Genomic DNA, 21,750 nt, shown 5'->3' with positions numbered 1-21,750 from the left:
GCATAATGATTTGACCTGAGCTAATTACAAACAACCCCACTGCATAAAGGGGCAGATGAGTTGTTCTCTAAGTTCATCTATGAGCTTTGTGCCCCCTTTGTTCCCAATTCCAGGTTAACTTTGATAGCAGATCTATTTCTGTGAAGTTTTGATCTCCAAAGACTCCTGGAACTTTTATAAACCCACTGCTGCTTAGCACCCCATATCTGCTTTCCAGTTCTCTTGCATGCTGAGTAATTTCACTATCAGAATTCAAGAATTTTTGGAATTGAAAGGCCTTCCTGAGATCAAACTAACATTGTGGGGTTTCATATGGCAGAGTTTTCACATGGCCACCATATGAACGTGTCTTGTGAGACAAAGGGGTGATGGAGGAGAGGGGAATTTCAACTTCTCTTTCTGACACCTAGAACAGATCAAAGGCTGCATCTGCAGGCTCACAGAGCTGAGCACTGTGCATTACACACACCACATGAGAACCAATGTTTGTATCTGCTGAAGTTACTTTCTGTGGCTTCTACCAACTACTCAATCACATTTTTGAGATAAATGGACAAAACAGCAAATAAACTTTTAAAGAATATGAGAGATGCTACTTTTGCATTTGAGAAAGTACATGGGAAGATTTGAAACTGGATTCCCTTACACCCACGTGACATTTCACAATTTCATACCTAAGTAAACAATCTTATTTAATTCAAGGTTGATGGCAATGTGCTGCTTAGCCCTCATCGGAGTCATTGCTTCGGTTAATCATGTTTATCTTTTAGAATAACAGGATGAAATATAACAAAAAAAGAACTTATTCAGGGCTTAGTGCTCCTCATCCATCCTCCTTCACCAAGGCCACCACTAGTCACTGAGACACACTGAACAAAATCAACTCATTTATCATCCAAAATGCGAGAGTGCCAGTGAAATGCATCTATTACACACGGTGTCAAATGTTTTTTCCTGTGTCTGATTATCATTTCAGATCTCAAAATGTACACATAATTATGCACTGTCAACCCAAAGTCATCTGACTCATCTCAGCAACATCCCAGGAATATGTTTTAAGGTTATTCTTTTCTCTACTTGTAAGGGTTTCACAAATGCTGAGCTTATGCTTATTGTTCTAAGCCAAAGAAGTTAATCAAAATCAGAATAAATTTCTAGAACAGGAGGTTTCACACCAACAAGCAGACAAGAAAATATATGTAGTAACAAGAAATAGTATTTCCAGGTTAGCAAGCTTCAGCCTGAGAAGTGAAACATTTACAACTTGCAGTGACATAAACAACCCAGAGGGGGAAAAAAGCCTAACATCGAGGGTTTTTCTCTAATTTACTATCAAACTAATCCAGAAGATTGAATATCTTATATTATTTCCTATTATTTATATGGGCCAACACTCTCCTAATTGTGATAGCAAAAGGACCAAGCTGTCAGGTGCCCTTGTTAACTCTCCTAAGCATTTTAATATCTCAGCCTGAAGTTCCCTCCATATTGATTTTGTTTCAAGCATTATATGAAGTAACATCCACACAAGGACCCTTGCAAAGCTCCCACTGTGAGCTGCTCTGCACTAGCACTAAACATTTGGTATGGGTCTAAATGTACTTAATATTTTTAATATGAAATTGTTATAAATGAAATGCTTTTTACACTGCAGCAGAAAGCAAACCGAACTTGTGTATCAAGGCCAAGAACCCAATGAAATTCTGCCTTTAACTTATGTAAACTTGATTTTCAAACTCCCCCAGCACTGCTGGTCAGTGCTCCTGCACAGATTCCATCCTCCAGAAGCTTCACGTGAGTTTTATATCTGCCACAAGCCAGAGTCTACAGATCTCTAATGCCAGGTTATGTTATTAATTGATAATGAAGCAAATTAATGTAACACCAAACACTTGAAGACAAGTGTCTATCCATGCCTTGTTTCAAGCTATGGGACTCTCCAAACCTTCCACCACTTCCTAAGATTTATTTCAAGTTTAAACTTCCACCAAAAGTCATTTTACTCATAGTTTGATTCTCAGGGGAACTGTGGGAATGAGCAGGGGGGTGTTTCTGCTGAACATCACCTACTGTATTATAACTCCTACTGCAATACCTACTGAAATATAAGACTAGATCACCTCATAGAAACTTAGACACACTTGATGTAGGATATATTTAACATGCTCCTATTTATTATGTGCCAGAAAGCCACCAATAGCCTAGGAAAAAATCCCAAATACACCTCTTATTTCTCTTCCTGGGCTTGGGAGAAAGGCCATTAAGAAAGTCCTCAATACCGAGTATCAAAGTACCAGACAGGATGTTTTTGAATTCCAAAGAAAGAGACAGAGACATGCCTAAAGATTATTTAATGAAAAGACCAAATGTTCTGAATGGCCATTTGTAAGCACTGTTTCCTCTGGTTTGACAAAGAGGTGCCAAACACGGATGAAATGCAGTGGACGAGTTCCTAACACATCATTTGACAAGAACTGAAGTTTATCCTCACCTCTCAGTGTCAGTTCTAGGACAGAGAGGGAAACTTGCAGTGCAAGGTGGAGCAAACCTTGGGAATGCCAGCACAGGGATGGAGCTGTGCCTCGGGAGAGGGGCAGAGCACACCTGGGCACACTGAGGGATGTGTAGGGCTGCAGCCCCTCTCCACACCAAGCGATCCTCAGAGAGGAACAGAAATGCCCCCTGCTTGCCTAGACCTGTCACCATCACATTACTGCACGAATCTAAATCCTGTCAGCTGTCCAATTTTAATTGCAGCACTATTTTTGATTTTATAACAAGTATCTTGGAAATGGTGAAGCCATAGAACAGTGAAATAAAAACACCCTGTAAAATGTTCATAAACAAAATGAGCCAGAATTTTGTAAAATGATTCTGTGGACATTGTTCCTGGGTCTGTACTTTATTAACAAATATAGATATTCCTGATTTTAAATTAGTGACTTAAAATAGAAACAACATCAGGACATACCTGGAAAATGAATTTAAACCCAAGCCAGTTTTGCAGCTGTAACTGGCTACATCACGGAGGAATGTCAGATCAGCTTTGTGAATATGAACAGTAGACTACAATTTTAAAAAATGTCATTTTCAAACTAAATCCCTGGGACTGTTCAGACTAGGAAGGCCACTTGGGATGCAGCACAAAAAAGAAACCCTTGGAACTGAGCTCTTCCCTCAGGCTGGGAGCACAGTAGCCCAGCACCCAGGCACACCCAGGGCAGGGAGAACCTGGGGCACAGAGCCAGCCAAGATCTGCTCCACATAATGTGACCTGGGACTGCTGGATGGGAAAGCAGCTGCTCAGTCTCCAGTGTATTCCAAACTGGATGCTTTACAGCTAATAAGACCTGCAAAGCATTCCTGGAATTCGGAGCACTGGGCAGGATGATGCATAATCATCGAGTGCCACGAACAGATTAGCTCCAGTGCTGGATCAGAAGCGGCTCTGGATGTGCACAGCATGGAGCCCAGACTAATAAAGCCTCCTGGAAGCTGAAGAACTGTGCAGAGAGGCTCTCCAGGAGTCATATCAGCTCTGGCAATACCTGCATTGAGTCAAATTTATTAACTCTGATTAGACACATGCTGGCTGTGCAGTCAACAATCCCCACACACTGCAGCTCCCTCCATCTTCCAGACTCCTTTAACCACTGCTACGCACAGGAAATAGAACTTGGCACGTTCTGTTTTGTTAGTCTGCTCCTCAGGTCCCCAAAAGTGACCCAACAGAGCTGACCAGGCACCAAGTACACGCAAAGTCCTCGGTGTGCAAGCCCAGGGTCTCCAGGAGCCCATCCATCACCTCCATGGAGCCCCTCAGAGCAGGACTCTGCTCTCTCACGAGGCTCAGAGTCACCCTGGTTCTGCTGGAACATGTTTAGGGAGCTGTAAAGGATAAAAGCTAAAAGCCCATAGTTCTCTCTGCAGGAATTCAGTGCAAAAGTCAAATATTGCTACTTCTGAAATTATTATCTATCACTGGTACATTCTTAATAATGGCTGCTTGCTAATTCTTAATACTGGATGTTGACTTCTCACATAAAATTAGTACATAAATGCCTGTACTTCACAGCTTTATCCTGTTACAAACTGCATTTTCTTTTTTTGTAACTCAAATGGCCTAAAATGCAGACTTGTAGTATTTGTGACCTTTCTAAGTCCATACATACAACGCTGCCCTCTGGTTTATTATGTTTTCTTTAGAGCAGCCCCACACAGCATCAAACACACTGTTCCAACACTTCCTCTCACCTCCCAAAGCCATTTTGCTCATATAAACGAGTGCCAGGTTTTCCCCTTGCTCCCTCAGCCTGCTGCCCACCTGGGGGTTCCTCTGTCCTGAAGGCAAAGGGGGAGAGGGAAACAACCTCGGTGTCAATCACAGAATATCAAGGGCCCTTAAAAAAACAATGGAGAAGTTATTAACTGTGAAATTCCTGCCTTCCTGGCTCCAACCAGGCTAATCATATTCCTTCCTCTGTCTGAAGCTGGGATAGGAGAGAAACTTAACTATTGAAATTCCCCTGATTATTAAAACACAGAGTGAAAAACAACCATTGAAGCCTGGAAAGAAACAATGCTAGCAGACTAGAGGATGCCCGAAGATGTTTATCAGGATCATTCTCTGAAACAAATGGAGCAGAAGACCTACACTTTTTAATATTGACTATAATTTTGCTTTATTCCTTTTCTTCTGGATAACTTCTGGGTGAGTAAAAAACCCTCAATATTGGTAGGAAAATTTTCAGTTTGTTCTCAAGGCAGAGGTGATCTTTTCGTGGAGGAGAGCCTTCCTGTGACTGCAGATTTCAGCTGCATCCCTCATGCTCACACCACTGGAAGGGTCACATCCAATTCTGGTTCTGTTGTCTCACAGATTTCCACTCACAATAAGAGCAAAGAGGAGCTAAATTTAATCTCTACTGAAGGCATGATCAGCATAGATTAAAAAGAACAAAATGCATATGGAAGCAGAACGAGAACATTGCTCAACTTGCAGCTATTTTAATCTTTTTGCAAGAACAATCTAAACCAGATTTTTTGCTACTGCAAAAGAAGACGTTCCAGCAATCCTGCAGTGTTCTACCCCTCACAGGCAGAACCTCCCTTCCTTCTCAGGGCTAATATCACCAGAGCAAGGCTTTAGAAGGTTCAGAAGAATTTCAGGGTTCAGAAATCAGAATTTCAGGGTTCAAAAATAACCAGGTAAAAAGAACATCTAAAATATCAGACTTATGCATTTCTTATACAATTAGTTGGGATAACATGAAAAAGCTTCAGTGCAACCACTATCCTTGACTTCTCACTCATTAATTCACAAGGTGTACAAGGAGAGAGTTGGAGAAGCAACATTAGGAGATGACACCAAATATATCCATAGCCAGTATTTTGAGACAGAGCTTTTTCAGCTTCATGCTTTGTTCTCACAGCTTCAGGACAGTTTTACTCTGAGTAAGAAACAATGAGAGAAAACCCAAACCCCCCTTTCTGCAAAGTTTCAGTGAGCTGATGCTCACTCACTCCCCGAGAAATTTCCTCCTTCAAAGTTCCTCCAAAGAGAGACTTGCCTGCTTCCCATGGACTATGGAATCAACATGAAATCCCAAAGTAAAAGCAATGCAAGTACCATTTATTCAAACTGAGCAAACTGTGCAGTTTTCCAAAGCAATTTGATTTCTCATCATGCCACTGACTCAGTTTGAAAATTTTGAATACCATAACATGAGTTACTTCAGGCAAACTGCAAATATTCATGGCCTGAGCAGAAATCACCACATTTACATGGCTATGGAGGAAAAAGCAAAGCACCTGGCTCTGCTAGATAATCTCACAGCAAAAATCTCTTCTGCACATCTGTGTTTTTCATTTACAGTATCTTGCAGTATCACACTAAAATTAGTGAACACATTCCACCCAGAAGTTTAAGCTGATACACAGGCTGACTTAAACCTGACAGTTTTATTATTGTCTCCAAACAGAGCAATTACCTGGTTTTAACCCCACAAATGTGTGATACCCATCAGCCTCCAAATCCTGTCTGCCTTTCTACTGAGCATTGCCAGCTTTGACCTAGATCAAAGCACTTCATATTTTTCATGAAGTTAGGAGCAATCAGTTCCTCTCCACAAAAGTTCAACAACTTTCAAGTTCAACATCCATATTCACACTGCTGCCTATTACACAATTCATTCTCCAACAGAAAAATAAAGACTACAGTGGTTTTAAATTTTTAATGGGTAGCTTTAAGGGACCAGTCCTGCTACTTCAGCCTTTAATATCCAGAAATTATCCAAGTAACTTTGGGTTCACTTCCCAGCTTGGCCATTTATTTTATTTCACACTCAACACATCCGTGTCTCCCTTTTGGCACTAAGCAAGGTCCCTTTTTCTCCTTTCTTGTCAAGAGCTCTATGGCTCTATCATCCTTGGAGATGTGGCTCAGGGAACATGATGCAGTTAAAAGAGTTCCTACAAGTTACTTTAAGGAAGAAGTGGTTACATCACAAGCTTGGGCAGAACCAATAAGCAATAAAAATGACTTAATGCATAAAAGACTCAAACAGAAAGACAGGAGTTACTGAACTCCAAGGAGTAACTAAGTTTTTCTTTGGAAGCACTGGCTTGGGAAGCAGGAACAGGAGCACAGCCAACTGCCTGCAATGGTTTCACCAGAAAATCCTATTAGGGTCAAGAAATCCGTTGTGATCATTAATGTAACTTCTCCTTTGCTCCATATCACTTCCTCTTGGTAAGGAAAAACAGTCAAGATGCAGCACCCAGTAAAAAAAAGTCAACCTTATCCATTACTTTCTGTCATCACCTCTATATTACTGCCCTAGGAAATAAAGCCAGACGATCCATAATGGAATTTCAATAAGGGCACTCTGAGGAAGCCCAGAACAACCATATTACAGGATTATGGTGTGGCATAAATGAACTTCTTCATCCACATGATGTGTTATTTCAGAAGCTTTTACAAAAAACCTGGGAGAGATACCACTGCAAGTTGCTAAGGGACATTTTTTGAAGGAAAACTGTTTATAATAGTTATAACTTTGAGATCCCCTATTAGAAACTTAGCAGGCTGGGTGGTCCTGGTTCACATTTTCAAAGCTGTCACAAGTAATAACCTTTATTACCAACTTCTCATTAGACTGAGAAAGATTACCTCCCCTCTCTCAGAAGTGCAGAGTACATGTCTGTGCATTTCAGCAGCACAGGAACTGTGGCTCTGTAACACTTCATAGCTTTCAATATTAGAATCCATCTTCTCTTTTCTTTTCTTTCCTAATTATCTCCTCATATGAAAAAATCTGACATTAGGATGGAGGACAGAACTACACAGATGGTCTCTGGCTAGGAGCAAACTACTAACACTGGCAAGGGAAGCAGGAGGGACAGGTTTCAATTTCAGCTTTTCCCAAAGCCAACGTGAAGAAACAAAAACATCCTAATTACATTCTTGTGATCATCAAAAACTGCTATCAATGCCCTAAAGTGATACAGAAATGGACACAATCCTTAGTACCAACCTAAGTGAAGATGAGAATAAAGACTCTAAAGCGTCAGAGTGTTTATTAATGACAACAGCAAGAAAATCCTTTACATCCAGAAGGGGCAAGCAGAGGTTTAAGCCCAGTCTCTTAACACAGTAGCAAGTTTACACAACTACTGAGTTACAAACATGCACTATAGTAGCTTATATCTGTATTCAGAAAAAATTATTGTAAAAAAAATTAACAACTGTTATTCAAAGAAGCCAAAAAAGCTTGATCCATAAACTCCATAAACCCTCAAACAGAGATGGTCTCTGCTGAAGCTGCTTCTCAGTTTCCGAAAAGCTTTTAGAAAGTTCTCCTATTTCAAATCAGAAAAAATTAGGAACTCACACTGTGTAACTTCAAAACACTCCTGTAGAATGATAAAAACAGGGTTACTTTTTCATTACTCCACTGACTATTGTGAAAAGAACAGAAGCATAATCTGCTGGAGTACCCCTAAATGCCCATAACTTTTAATATTTCATCAATTTTTGTAAAGACAATAACACAGACATGACTAAACCATTTTTTTACACCAGTGAGTAATCTCTCCAGGTCAGGGCTGCAAGGGCTGCAAGCCTATGAAGAAAGGAAAAAATAAGTTTTAACATTCACCTCTCCAAGCCATGCTGTCCCTATTGACAAGCCTTAAAAGTTTATATTATTTCTACAAGTCAAAATTGCTGCAAACAATTAGCAGGAAAACTTCTAAGTACAACTTTTACTGTCATTTCTAGCAGAAGGAGCAGAACCCTGCTCCTGTTTGAACAAGGCAACACCAGCCCTGCTCCCCACACCACCCATATATAGTAAGGAATGCTCAGGGCACTGTGGTGCTCCTTCTCCCAGGGATCTGTGCCAAGCAGAACCAGGGAAAAAGGAAGACTTGCAGGATCATCTCAGACTGGATGCTTTAAAAACAGCTCATGGAATGACTACAAGGAAATGATGAAGTGGCACAAGGAGCACACGGCACACTTGAGTCCAATGTGACAAGCAGAAAGCCAGTACCAAGAAGGTATTGCCCTGCTCAAACAGATCAGATAGAAACAGTTCTCAACTGCTGTGTCAGCAGTGGAATTACCTGTCACAACTCAGCCAAAGGACAGCATCTCCTGAGGAAGACACAAGGGTAATCAGGCACAAAATCCACCTTGCCTAAAAGCTGAGCTCCCAGTTTCTGTGATAATTACTCTGATCCACTTCCACTTTCCCAGAAGGTTTTCAAGTGCAGGGGTCAGCTGTTCTGAGGTGTTTCAGCACCCAGCAGCTCCCAATTCTCTCCTGTATTCCTGACATACTACAGAACATCTATTCCACTCAGAGTCACAAACACAAGTATGAAAATGTACATGGAACATCCACAACACCTGCATGAACCCAAAAATCCTCTCTTTTTTTTGGGAACCTCATACTAGAACGCTTTGACACAAGCAGAAGGATCCAGAGATTATCTCCAAGGAACTGAGAGCATGACACTAACTTGAAGTTAATTTTAGCCAACATGGATTGGTTTGTTCTGTTCCATGTGGAAGGAAGATGCAGCTTGAGGGGAGCTCCAGTTCAACAGACACAGCTAAAATGGAGTTGTGCCACAGGAAAAGCAAAGTCAAGACTGCACTGATCTGCTCCATGGCAGAGAGACTTCAAGACCTACATATTCATGTATTCTCCAAGAACAAAAGGAGGTTAAGTGCTTTGAATTCATCATCATTTCACTCAGGAGCAGGATTATTTAAGGATTGCTGTGCTCCACAGCATGAAATTCAGCCAACACTTATGGTATTTCTGGGACTGCAAGCAGCATAATCCTTCTAATATGAGGAAGCTCAAAGAAGCAAAACCCTTTTGATGAAATTATTTAAGCTAAATGAAGTTCACCCAAATAATTCCAGACCACTGATGCAGCAATTCTTACCCAACAATAACACAGACACTTAAGCATTTCCTACAGATCTGGAAGAAATGACTGCTAAATCCTGAAGTGTTTTGCTTAAACAAATACCCTCATAAATCTTCACCAAGAACAAAAAAACCTGCTAAAATCAAACAAACAAGCCACAGAAAAGAATAATGTTGAAAAGCTCTGATGCAATGTCCAGTGCTGATCAGCTATTCCAAGTGAGTTGTGGCTCACTGCAGTGGAAGTGTCCTCATCCCACTTGCTCTGTAACCACTGCTTTCGGAAGCTCAACAATCCTGTGGTTACAGAACCTCTTGTCTGCATAAATGAGACCCAAATTTGTTTTTCCATGAGTTCTTGTGGGTCAGTGACCTATTACAAAAACGTTTTTGATGAAATCAGGTTCATTTATTTTCATGTTGTTAAAATAAACCTCGTTGTTTTGTGGCCCTGGTCGGAGGTACTAATGCAAACCAAACCCTCTCACTGAAGCATTGCATCCTGCTCCTTGCTCCTGCCCTCAGCCTCCCCTGAACTTTTCCTGTGTTTGGACTCCTCCTGTGCTGGCCTATTGACAGAGCTGCTAATGGCTTCCCTTGGAAAAGAGGGACCAATTTTTAATTTTTTTTTTTAAATAATGTTTGCAAAAGAAAGAAAAGGTTTGCTCTTGGACCAGCCATAACCAAGAGCTTGGCTGTCCAGCAATGGCTGAGTAATGTGTAACTATGCAATTATGTGCTACAGACAGAGCAAGCCATGAAATTTGATGGTATTAGTGCCCTCTAGGAGCCCACAGGACATAAATACAGTAACTAGGAACTATCATTTTTCCAACTGCACATACCCTATTAGAAAACATCACCTCCACACATGTTCAAAGAAGTGGTTTCCTAAAATGATTAAATGATTTCATTCACTGAAAAGTCCCCAAAGGGTAAGGAAGTGACAGCTACTGTACCATTTTAAAGTTTATTTCACAAGAGTCCCATGACAATAAACACAGAAATAGGGTTCTTGGACAAAACCCATGGACAAGAAAGAGTGGAGGGATTAATCTTTGAATTAATTTATAACACAGGCTTAACTTTTTTTTGGTGGTGGTGGATTTTTGGAGTGGTTTTTTGGTTGGTTGGCTTTGGGGCTTTTTTGTTTTGCTAAATAAAGGTGGTCCAGTAGAAACCCAAAGCAGCAGGTAGTGCACAAAGCATCAGCTGATCAAAATTCTCTGGTTCCTTTTTTACCTGTTCTTTCCATTTTACCACCAGATTGTGTGGACAAGCCCTGCCCTGTGCAAGGCACTCATCAATAGCAGGAGGATAAAATTTGTACCATTTCAGGATGTCTGTGCCCCTCACACCAAGCACAATCCCAGTAAAAGTGTCTGGGGTGCAGGAACCCACATTATCCCACAGCTGACACACGGAGCAAGTTTTGCCAGGCTGACTGGGGGATTTCCTCCATTCATCTGCACCTATCTGCACTCCTCAAACTCCAAGTGCAGACAATGCAGATTTTTTTTGGCAAATTGACAGCTTGCCATGATTTCACCAGGGTGAAACAGGAAAAGGCAATTTTTAGGTTTTTCTAAATGGATGATAAGAAATACAGAATATTTTCAACCTGTACTCAACACCACCAGCTCACCCGTGCAGAAAAGATAGATATTTCAATGCTTGCAGTAATGCTTGATTAACTTAAATAAAAACTCAAGTTATGATTTTTAATATAAGGAAAAACCCCCAACATCAAGATGCAAGCCACAGATGCCTCTCATCTGAGGTGCCACCCTGCCCAGAGCACGTGCCACAGCTGAGCACTGCTCTTTTCCAAGTACCCAGTGCCCACAGAATGACCAAGTCTGCCTCCAAAAAAAGCCCCAGATATATTTTTCTTCATGTTTCAGCTTTTCCTTTCGCTTCTGTAAGTCATGTTGTTCCTAGTGATGCTTCTGAAAATCAGCTGACCTTTTCACAATGTGGTTTAACCTATTGAAATACTTAGAACAGAACCACAGCCAGCTTTATTAAGACACTGAACAGGACAGTGGCTTTCTGTACAAGCAAAACGCAGACTGGGGGCACCTGAAAATGACCCAGGTTTTGCTTCTAGAAATCATTTCAAGCTTTTTTTTGTTTGTGGTTTCACCACAGTCTTACTCCACTAGTGATCTATACTTACACTTGAACCACTGTGTCTCCCAAAAAATAAACAAGTTCTACCTGCAAGCCCCTATTGGCAGGAGAAGGTAAACACTAATTAATCTGGAGATACTGAGGCATGGGCATTACAGAAGTGTCTCTGTGTGAATAACCACTTGGTTATTATGGGACACATTTATATCACACAGTATTCAGTTTTAACCATGAACAGAATTCATATCATTAGAGTTTAAATTTTAAAAAAATCAATTTTTCTATTTGGCTTTTCTAAAAAATAACATGAATTCTCTAGTTTCAAGGTTCTAGTTACCTCAGCCCCGTGGTATATCTTTAGAAGAAAATTCAGCAAGTTGCTAGGAATAATTCCTGACAAAACTGGTGGCTACCGATATGAAATCAACAAAATTCAAAGGGAAATTCACGTATTTTGGACTATAAAAATGTTAAGACAGTTTTAAAGCTTTAAGTGTGCTTCATTTTGAGATGTGCATTTACTGCTCACAGTACATGGAAAATTACTTATCATTCCTGGTTGCTATCACTGTACTACAGCCAAAATAAGGGAATACTTTCTTCTGAAAAATTAATATAAATTATAGAATACTTTATTCCCCATATGAACTGGGATGAACTAGCCCTTACTCGAGTATTTTCTCCCATCCTGAGCTGTTGTGAGAATCTTTACTCTATATGGAAATGTACATACCAGGCATCTTGCAACATTCCCTTGCAGAAAAAATGACTTTTTGTACTAAGAGCTGCAAATCCCCCTCCTCCCCCAGTTTTGTATGGATTGTATCTCTGAAGTGTGGGAACAGCAAAAAGAGAGCTCCTTTAAAGAAAAAAGAACAATAATCATTCCTGACCGTATCTGATCCATCACTCACACGATGGACTGACATTTCTCTCAATTACTGGCACTTAAACAGTGCAAGAAAAACACATCTCGGTGAAATCTTCCAGAGCAGCCAGTGCACTGTATTGGCAGATAAGGGAAGCATGTGAGCCATATCCTGCAACATTTATTTTGCCTGTTTGAGCCAAGAGCAGCACATAATGCTGAATCAAAAGCAATACCTAATTAATGAGCTTCCTCCTTCCTTCCAAGAACTAACGAAGGTGAGCTGTCAGCTCGAGACTGGATGCAATACCTGCATTCCTCCCCTGTGGCTGGCTGAAGTGCACTACTTACAATCCATCTGTCAATATCTCTTTTACTATTTTATCCTTTTATTTGTAGCCATACAGTCCCCCATACAGATCCTCAAGAGCTACTCTGTCCTCACTACTGGCTTTGTCCTGAGTGACTCTAAAGGTAAAATATCAACCACACAGCTCAGCAATCCACCTTCTGCCTCTTGCATAGCAGTTTCCATCATACCTCATGAATAAAATTTATATTTATTATTCTATCTTCTTGTTTTAAATTCACATTCCTCAGGGAAGCTGCTGATTTTGCCTGGGTTTTGTTAAGCAAGTCTTATAAGAAATAGGAATTCCTTACTGGTGACTTCCTCTAAAGTCAGATATCCAGTGTGAGCTCCTGCAGGGGTGAAGGGCAGCTGGGAGGCTATTAAATTCCTCTGCTCCGGGCATGATAAAACATGATTTATTTTAAAATTTTATTTAGGATTGCCAAAGCACCTCACCCTGCCCCATGGAATGGACAGACCATCTCTGAGACTTTAGTGGTGGTCAGCTGGTCCAGAAAGGGCAGAATTAGATTGGGAAAAGAGAGGCACTTCAGTTTCCTGCAACAGGTGAAAATCAGCAAATCTCCGTTTCTGGGGCTGACTTCCAGCCCAGCCAGCTGCACATCCCATTTCCAGCAGGGCCAATGTGCAGCTGCACACAGGACAAGCACGGAGCACCCTCCTCTACACCTCTGCCAGCCTTCCACCTTTCCCACCCGGGTCTCTCAGCTGGCTGGGGCTTGGTGCACTCAGGGAAGGTGCCCTGGAAGAGTCTGATTTGTGCACTCTGTAGCAAGGGTAAGTGAGCATCCCCCAGGGTACAACTGAGTGTGATCCAGCCTCCCGCCAGAGCAGGATCAAACTGGGCAGCTCTGGGCAATAATGTGAGGAAGGAACTCGTGAACATGGAAAGCTGCTACATGAGGGTGTTGCTGCTACTCTATTGCTATCAGGGTCAGAAAACAGCAGATGAAGTGGTGATGATGACATGGCCCATCCTTAAGCAGTAAAAAGTGCATTACAGCCCTTAGAAACTGCAGAGCCACGCTCCAAATCAACACAATTCTTGAACAAAGTAGTCAGGCTCTACCCATGCAAGTTAAAAACAATTAGTCCCGTCCAATAAATTAATTAATTCACCATGTATTTTTCAGAGATGTTGCCTGAAAGGGAAGCCCTGAACAAACCCCAGACTGGAGAGTAAAAATGAAGGGAAGGTACTCAAATAATACTATAAAAATTCTGTAGCACCAAGTGCTCCAATCTCCATGATTGTCCCATCAGCATCCAGGAATAAAACCAGTAACACCCTGTCAGATACTCCCACCCAAAACATTCTGGCTCCTCATGTTGGGCTTCTCACAACGTAAACAGTCACACAGACACTCATTTGGAAAGCAAAGCTAAATTGGCTTGAAAATACAAGGTAAGAGAGATTGTTTTGTCAGATATTGGTTACAGGACTCTTATTTTTTTTTGATGACTCGAATAATTTCTCAGAGGATGTGGGGGAAAATTATGAACAATATTAATTAAATATTAACCAATATCAATAAATATTACTTAAATTTGCAGGCATCAGCCAATGCAACAACAAGCTTTATACTGCTTAGCTCACAGCTGCAGGCAGCTCAAGAACTAAATGCTAATCTGTCCTTCTAACCAGGAGACCAGAGCACACCTCCAGGTGTCACAACCTGAATTTCAGTGTTGTTTATTCTTTCAGCTCCCACAAGGAGTGGTTCAGTTTCCAAGTGGTCTCTGATAAAAACTGTTTCCCCCCCCCCCCCATTTACAAAAGATGGCACCCAGACTGTGAGCTGGGATTAGACACCACAGAAGTGTTTTTCTCCCATGAAGGCAGCTCCTGCAGCAGTAGTTCTGCCCAGCAGGGAAGTGCAGCTCAGGTTTTGAATATCCCACACCCAGTTCCTCAGCAGCCAGGGGGATGCTGCTGTCTTGGGTGTAAAAGCAGAGAAATCCATCACTCCAGTGTGCAGAGACACCTCCAGCAGCCCCTGGGCAGGCTGGCAGCACACCTGCTACTAAACCAACCCACCTGTGGTAGCTGGAGCAGCAAGAGAGAAACACATTTGCTAAAACCAATTAAATCCCCAGTCACAGCTCTAAACCCCCTTTGGGGTGTCTTTGTTCTCCTGCATTTCCAGATAAGCATTTTATGAGCATGGATTTCCAATGGGATGTGTTACCCACAATGCCACAGGAAAATGGGGATTGAAAACAAGAAGGATTTTTTTTCTGACAGGTTACATTTGACCTGTGTGACATCTTCACAGCTCCTTGTGGCCTCTGAAACGTGGAGTGCATGCAGCTCCAGCAGGAACATCCAAACTGCACAACCTTGTGTAAACACCTCCATGCTGCCAAGGATTGCCTTTGTTTACAGCAGAAGAGCTGCCCAATGCTTTTATTTCTTTCCCAGCTACTCTGAAGCACCTACCAATCTCTCCACTCAGCATGGTAATTGTGGAAGATGCTTTTTGTATCACATGATTTATTTAAAGCCTGTCCAATCTCAATTTATGAAAGCCAGATTGTGAAGCACCACATTACAATTTCTTCTTTTCCTTAGCATCTCTGGTCACTAATAGCAATTTTACAGTACACTGTGCCAAATAAATACACTTTAATACCTCAATCAAGCATTTGTGAAGCTGCTTGCAAGGACTCAACACACAGTAGCATCACTGCAGTTAAAAATCAAACCTAATTTCCATTTTGACCTGTGTCTTCACACACACCAAACCAAAACCATACCAGGGTTAAAATCTGGATTCTAGCTTTTTGCTATTTTCTTAGAGCTAATTATTTTTCCCAACTTTGAGAAGATTTGATTTGGCCACGCTTATACATTTTTCCCCCCTCCCCTAAACAACAAAAACACAGTTTTAGTGTTTTCAGATGTTGAGATCTTTTATGCTTGCTAAAGACACTAATTTGAGTAGAAAGAAGCAGCCATCAGCCAAAGTCCATTCTTTTGAAGATTACAGAGCTACGTGACAATTTCTGGCAGTTGGCCGTGGAAAAGTCAGGATCTGTTGGTGTCTTATATCCTGCCTCATTTTTCACATCAATGTGTGACATACATCTGGCTCTGGAAGAAATGTCAGTTCATCTTTCAGGCCCACCAGTTCGCCTCTTGATCCTCCTGGCACGTGAAATTTCATAATCATTCATCTTAAAATCCTACACTGTGTTAATAGCAAAGCATAAAAGTGAAATGCTAAAATCCAAACTAGGGGTCAGCTACCTCACCACTAATCTTTATGTTCTGGAATAAAGCTCTACAACCTTGCTGCAATAAAAGCACTGGAAACGTTTTGGCTTTTCCGCTGTGGTGAGTACCACTGGTCTTTCTCAGGATTCTGGATCTTAGCATTCAGCAGAACTTACACTGAATTTTGGGTTACAGTCCTTCATTTTCCAAGTGCTGAGTACAAACATGCCAAAAAAAGAAGTGGTTTCTACCTTCCACTTCCACAATGCTTCATTTCTCAGCTTTGTGCTGTCTGTCAATTCGAGAGACCTTGGATGATGTTCTTTCTTCAACTGATATGGCCAGATTTTTTTGAGCCAAGATTCAATTCTGACAATATTCTCCTTTACTTGCATTTTAGGCATTAATGTCCCACCAAAAAAAAAAAAAAAAAAAAAAAAAAAAAAAAAAAAAAATCTGAGGAAATCCAAATAACTGGAGGGCCACCCTCATGGCAGATTTGGCAGCAGTGGGTATCACCTCTAAAAACATTTTATTTAAAGTTTACTTTTACAGGACAAAAAATTCTGCTAATTTGATCAGATAATAACGATGGAAGTGCTTCAATGCCCAGACAAGTGAAAATAAAATGAGCTCCAATATTCACCTGAGCCTGAGCCCTTTGGAAGCCTACCATGAGTGGAACATACTTCCCCTCTTACTTTGAATGAAAACCTTTATATGTGGTATTCTGCCAGGAATAGAAATTACTCCTGTTCTTTAAAGTTTGACCCAGTACAGCTGCTTTGTTTAAAAATAAGTTAATGATTACTTTTGCATCCACTTCAATAGATCAAAAAAGAACATTATTCCAAAAATCGAAGCAATATAAGTGATTTTTATTTGTTATTTGAAAGAAATTAAATGGAAAAAAGCCAGGGTTTTTTTTAAATGCAACCAACATACTTTCTTCATTAACATTTTGCAATGTTTGACAATACTTAATAAAATAACTTTAATATTACCTAAAATGTTGCAATTTAGCCTTTGTGAGTTACGCCAAACTTTCCACAGTCCATTCTCCAAAGCTAACTCATAGCAAAAAAAACCAGATTTATAGTTTTGTCCTAAAAATGATTTAAGCTAAAATACCAAAAATTTGCAAGTTTCCAGACCTCCCTTTCATACTACATTAATTTAGGAAATATTTTAATGACAGGCAATCCTAAAAGAGAAGCAGAGATGCAGTATGGTGAACAGGCCAAGTTAAGAGTTCGTACAGGGAAGGAAAAAAAAAAAAGCTGAGACTTTCAAACATCACAGACTTAAAGAGACACTATTAAAGGTATCATGTTTCCTGCCTTCTGCTTTCACAATATGTATTGTTTTCATTTGCTGGCAGAGCAGGCTCTGCAGGAACACGCAGACGACACTTGAGTTTTGCTTCCGGCTACCAATAGCCAGCCTTGCTCCTGGAAGCTTTTCAAAACTCTTTCAAAATTTAACTACGTGAACCCTTCTCTAAATAAAGGTATGAGAAAACTACATGGATCTTTATCTAAATATAGGTACGAGAAAGATTTATTTATGTATGTATACACTTGTATATAAATGGGCTTAAAACTAGCAGTTGGTAGTTAGGATACTGACTCTTCAAGATGAGATATAATGTGAAAAACTACTCTACAATGTCAGGCTATGTCTAATTTTAGAAAATTAAGCTAGGTTTTAAAGCTTTTTTTGCTGAAATAAATCAGCTATGGCAAAACTCTGCACCTGAGAGTACTTTTTAATTGAATATAGGTGAAAATCTGTTAGAATTTAAAACTCATCTCCCTTATTGCCATAGATGGAGCTTTCTGATTCATGAAAAGAGTACTGGGTAAATTAATTTTAAATGTTCAGCGTACTCATTAAACAACTCAAATGCAAATCTAAGCCTGAGATCATCTGAAACAGCTTTAGTACAGCATTAGCTCAATACTCCAGACTTTTCTTGAATCATGGCTGGTGGGCACTTAACTCTTGAAAGCTGCTTTAGGAAATATCAATGGGAAAATAACAAGTCCTACAAGAAGTGCCTTGCAGATAACAGTTACCAATCAAGCATAAAAAGCCTGCATTCCAAACCAGCTTGGGATATTGTCCTGGTCACCTACCTCTAACAAAGAACAATTCTCCAAGGTATTTCAGTTTTACAGAGATTTTGTTCTGCTCCCACCATAAACAGACAGAATTAATGATGATGAAAAGGAGCACACCCACCTAAGAGCAGCAATTGGGTGCAGAATTAACTTTGTCCTTTTTAATATTTAAATTTATACTCCTGCAGGGCCAGGAGTTTCCTATAAATTGATTCCAGATTAAAAGATATCTTATATTCACCTTCTCCAAAAAAGAAAAGAAATTAACTTAATTGCTATCAAAAGCAGAGCAACTCTACAATCCATCCTCTACTAAGTCCTCCTTGATACCCTGGAATCCACTGCTATCATTGGCATTACAGTACTTCAGAGGAAATGAAGTGAATCAGAAAACTAAATATAAAGGCAGTTTTAGAAATACTGTGGTTCTCAAAGGAAAAAAAAACTAAATTTCCATCAGCATAGACATATATCAAATACAAAAATATACAATAATATGAAATTATTATTTTAAAAAATCCTTCCCCCACATACCAATTTTAAGACTTGCCCGGATAATGTCCTTCTGGTAATGTTATTGAGACTCTGGTTTCACTTCCAGTTCTATTTTCTTGGCAGTCACTCTAACATTTAATTTCAAGTATTAGCTATCATGTAATGCAAATTCAGCTGTCTTTAAGAATATATTTTAATTTAGGTGGGTACTCATCTCTCTCTTTCTTAAAGAAAGTTAATTTTATTATCATTATATATTATGGATGAGCATTAAGAGTGAGGTAGAAAATGTGCAGCTTTTCCATGGGTATAAATACAGATACTTACAGCCGTTCAAGTTGTTTCAGATCCTGAAAAGCTCCACGTTCTATCACACTGATCTGATTTTCTTCCAAGTGCCTGCAATTCCAGAAATACCAGTTAATTTTAACAAAATAGAAAAGCATCCCCACTTCTCGTCAAACATTATCAAAATTCTTTTCACCTAAGAATCAATACTAGTTTTAATTGGAGATTATTAAAATAATCAGGGCAGAAGAACACTGTTTCTCTTGGTCGCTAACAGGAAATTGATTCCAAATTTTCCTCCTGACCTCCAAATTTGATAAATATTTTTGTTCCTAAACCCCTGTAACCACATTTTGCTCAGAAAGGTGCTGGCCTGGAGGCTGGTGGTTACATCCCTGGGACATTCCTCATCTTTCTAGGATATCTGTGTGCCACGATTGAGGTAACTGACTTCCACAGCCCTCAACAGGAACCCACTCCATGGCAATGTCCTTTTTTTGTCCAGACTCTGCCCTGCACTGATTTCAGGCTTGCTTTGGAGCAAATCCTCTCTAAGTGCTCCCAAGGGGTTCCACCCTCAGGAACAGCAGCTGTGACCCAACTCTACAGCCCTACTGTACAAAAACTGTGCAAAACCACCTGGGACAGGGTGCAAGAACACCTGGGACAGCTCCAGCTTTCCACTGGGGCTGATCCTGCTTTTCTCTCCACCTGACACCAACACTGGGACACGGTACAAGCAAAGGAGACTGATTTCTCTGTGATTTGCAGTGTTCAGGGGATGGCTGCCATTCAGAAATGCCAAAATTTCTGCCACAGCAGAAGTGCTCTTGACAGGTGAAGAGGAAGCCAAGGAAGAGAGACTCCAACAGTCCCATCTGAGGTGACCTTTTCCCTCCCTCCAGCACTCACCCATACCTGCTTCTGTGAGAGCACTGAACACCTCTGAACATTCTGTGTAAACACCTCTGAACAGTCTGGACCCAGGGAAAAACACTATTCCTGCCTGTTCAACAGCCACTCCTCTGCCCTCAATCCTCTGAGGATGCTCAGAGCTTTGGACTGGGTCGGAGCTGAGGGCACAGACAGCAAGAGAGTTTTGCACAGGTCACACCAAGGAGATGAAAATATAAAACTACAAAACTCCAGCACGTGAACAAGAGAGTCATGCTGCTTAAAGGACAGGGAGGAAAACTGTGTGAGGAAAAGGGAAAAAGATGAAGCTGGAAGGGATGAAAGAAGATGCACAAAGAGATGTTTTTAATGTGTGGTGTTTGCTTGGGACTGGAGGATTTTTTTTCTGCTGTACAGGGCTATGTTTCCAGGTGACTGGCTCCTAGTCCTCATTCTGATGTGTGCAAACAGAATTATGCTACCTTTGTAGGAACACTGGGACAGGCTGCAGATTTCTGTATTCCCACTGCACCTCCCAGCAAACAAGGCAGGGAGGAAAAAAGGAAAAATAGGGGTTTAGTAACAGAGTTATGAAGAAACCATAAGAGAAGCCAAAGAAAAGTTAAGAGAAATCTGAAGGATGTTTTATTCCAATGACTTCTGAGGCAGACACTACACTACTCAAAGTTCGAGCAAATGAATTACATAGACCTGGAATGAGCACAGGATAAAAGCTCAAAAAAAGCTCTAAGGTGGCAGTTGTACATTTTGGTTATTCCTGAAGGCACAAAAGACTGCAGCAGCATTAAGCAATGTCTGACACTATGAAAACCCAACCAAAGTGAAAGAACTATTAGCTTTATTACAGTATAGAACATGTATTTTAATAGACTCTCAAAATGATAATGACAGCTGGGATGGGAGCCAAGGAAATCTAAATAACTCTTCTGCTAGAGATGAGAGAAACACCACAAGAACAAAAAGCCTTCCCATAGATTTGAGGTGTTTCCTTAGAATATGACAACTTGTTCATAAGTGTGAAGGTAGCAGGAGCAAAGACTCACCTTTTCCTTAGCAGGACTTAAATATTACTTGAATTATAACTAAAGAACTGTAGCAGTTCAATAGTTGCAGCTTTAGGGGTTTGTTTTAGAAGATACTCAGAGGAAAACTTTTCATCACTAACTCAATAGTGCTGTTTGAGGTTCGGGCAGAGAAAACAGAAACCAGGAATGACAGTCTGCAGACCGATGTTCAAGGCCTATCTACAGGTATGGCTAAGCTCTTGAGAGATACAGAGATAGCACCACCTGAAATCTTTGTATTTATGACTGTATTCTAGACCAAAAACCAGTCTCCTTGTCTTCAAGCTCTACAGCTATTCTTGATCAACTTCTGCTTAAGACCTTGCAAAATGCTGTTAATGGGTCTGTACCTCAGAGTGGCCAAAATCTGAAAGTCCCATTTGCTAGTGTCACAATGTAAGTGATTTATGCCTGAGTGATTGCAAAGTAGACCAAAAACTTTAGCACATGACTTATTCAAAGCTATTAAAAAACAATTGAACAGCTCTGAAGCTGCAGTCACTTTAGTATAGAACTAAAATTTACTGTTTCACATGGCAAACCGTTCAGGTTGCCTGGTTTAAAAGAATACCAACAACTGAATAATGTGCCAAAGTTACTAGAATTTGATCCCTAGAATTAAGGAAATTCTTAGTAGCACCCTAAAATAGTCTTGCAAAAACCAGACAAGTTTTGTGTTATACTCACAAGACACGAAGATTCTTCAGCCCCGTGAAATCCGTCTTTGTGATTCTGGTGATGTTATTTTTTTCTAGATCCCTGCAGAGGAAAAAGAAAGCAGCATTCAGACACCATAACTGACACTCAAAATTACATTAGCAGAAAGTA

General features: G+C 40.5%; 1 protein-coding gene across 3 annotated transcripts in view; it reads right to left on the bottom strand.

Annotated features, from left to right (window-relative positions):
- SLIT3 (slit guidance ligand 3) overlaps positions 1 to 21,750 on the bottom strand; it is a 475,720-nt gene that overhangs the window by 432,285 nt on the left and 21,685 nt on the right. For all 3 annotated transcript variants that reach the window (XM_038150223.1, XM_038150221.1, XM_038150222.1), the window contains 2 exons: positions 21,610 to 21,681; positions 18,983 to 19,054 (listed from right to left, as the gene is read on the bottom strand). In XM_038150223.1, coding sequence (XP_038006151.1) covers positions 18,983 to 19,054; positions 21,610 to 21,681 — 144 coding nt within the window. The remainder of the gene's footprint in view (positions 1 to 18,982; positions 19,055 to 21,609; positions 21,682 to 21,750) is intronic.

This window comes from Motacilla alba, chromosome 13 (genome assembly GCF_015832195.1).
Source record: "Motacilla alba alba isolate MOTALB_02 chromosome 13, Motacilla_alba_V1.0_pri, whole genome shotgun sequence".
Classification (NCBI taxonomy): domain Eukaryota; kingdom Metazoa; phylum Chordata; class Aves; order Passeriformes; family Motacillidae; genus Motacilla; species Motacilla alba.
This window is presented reverse-complemented; position numbering and strand designations above follow the sequence as displayed.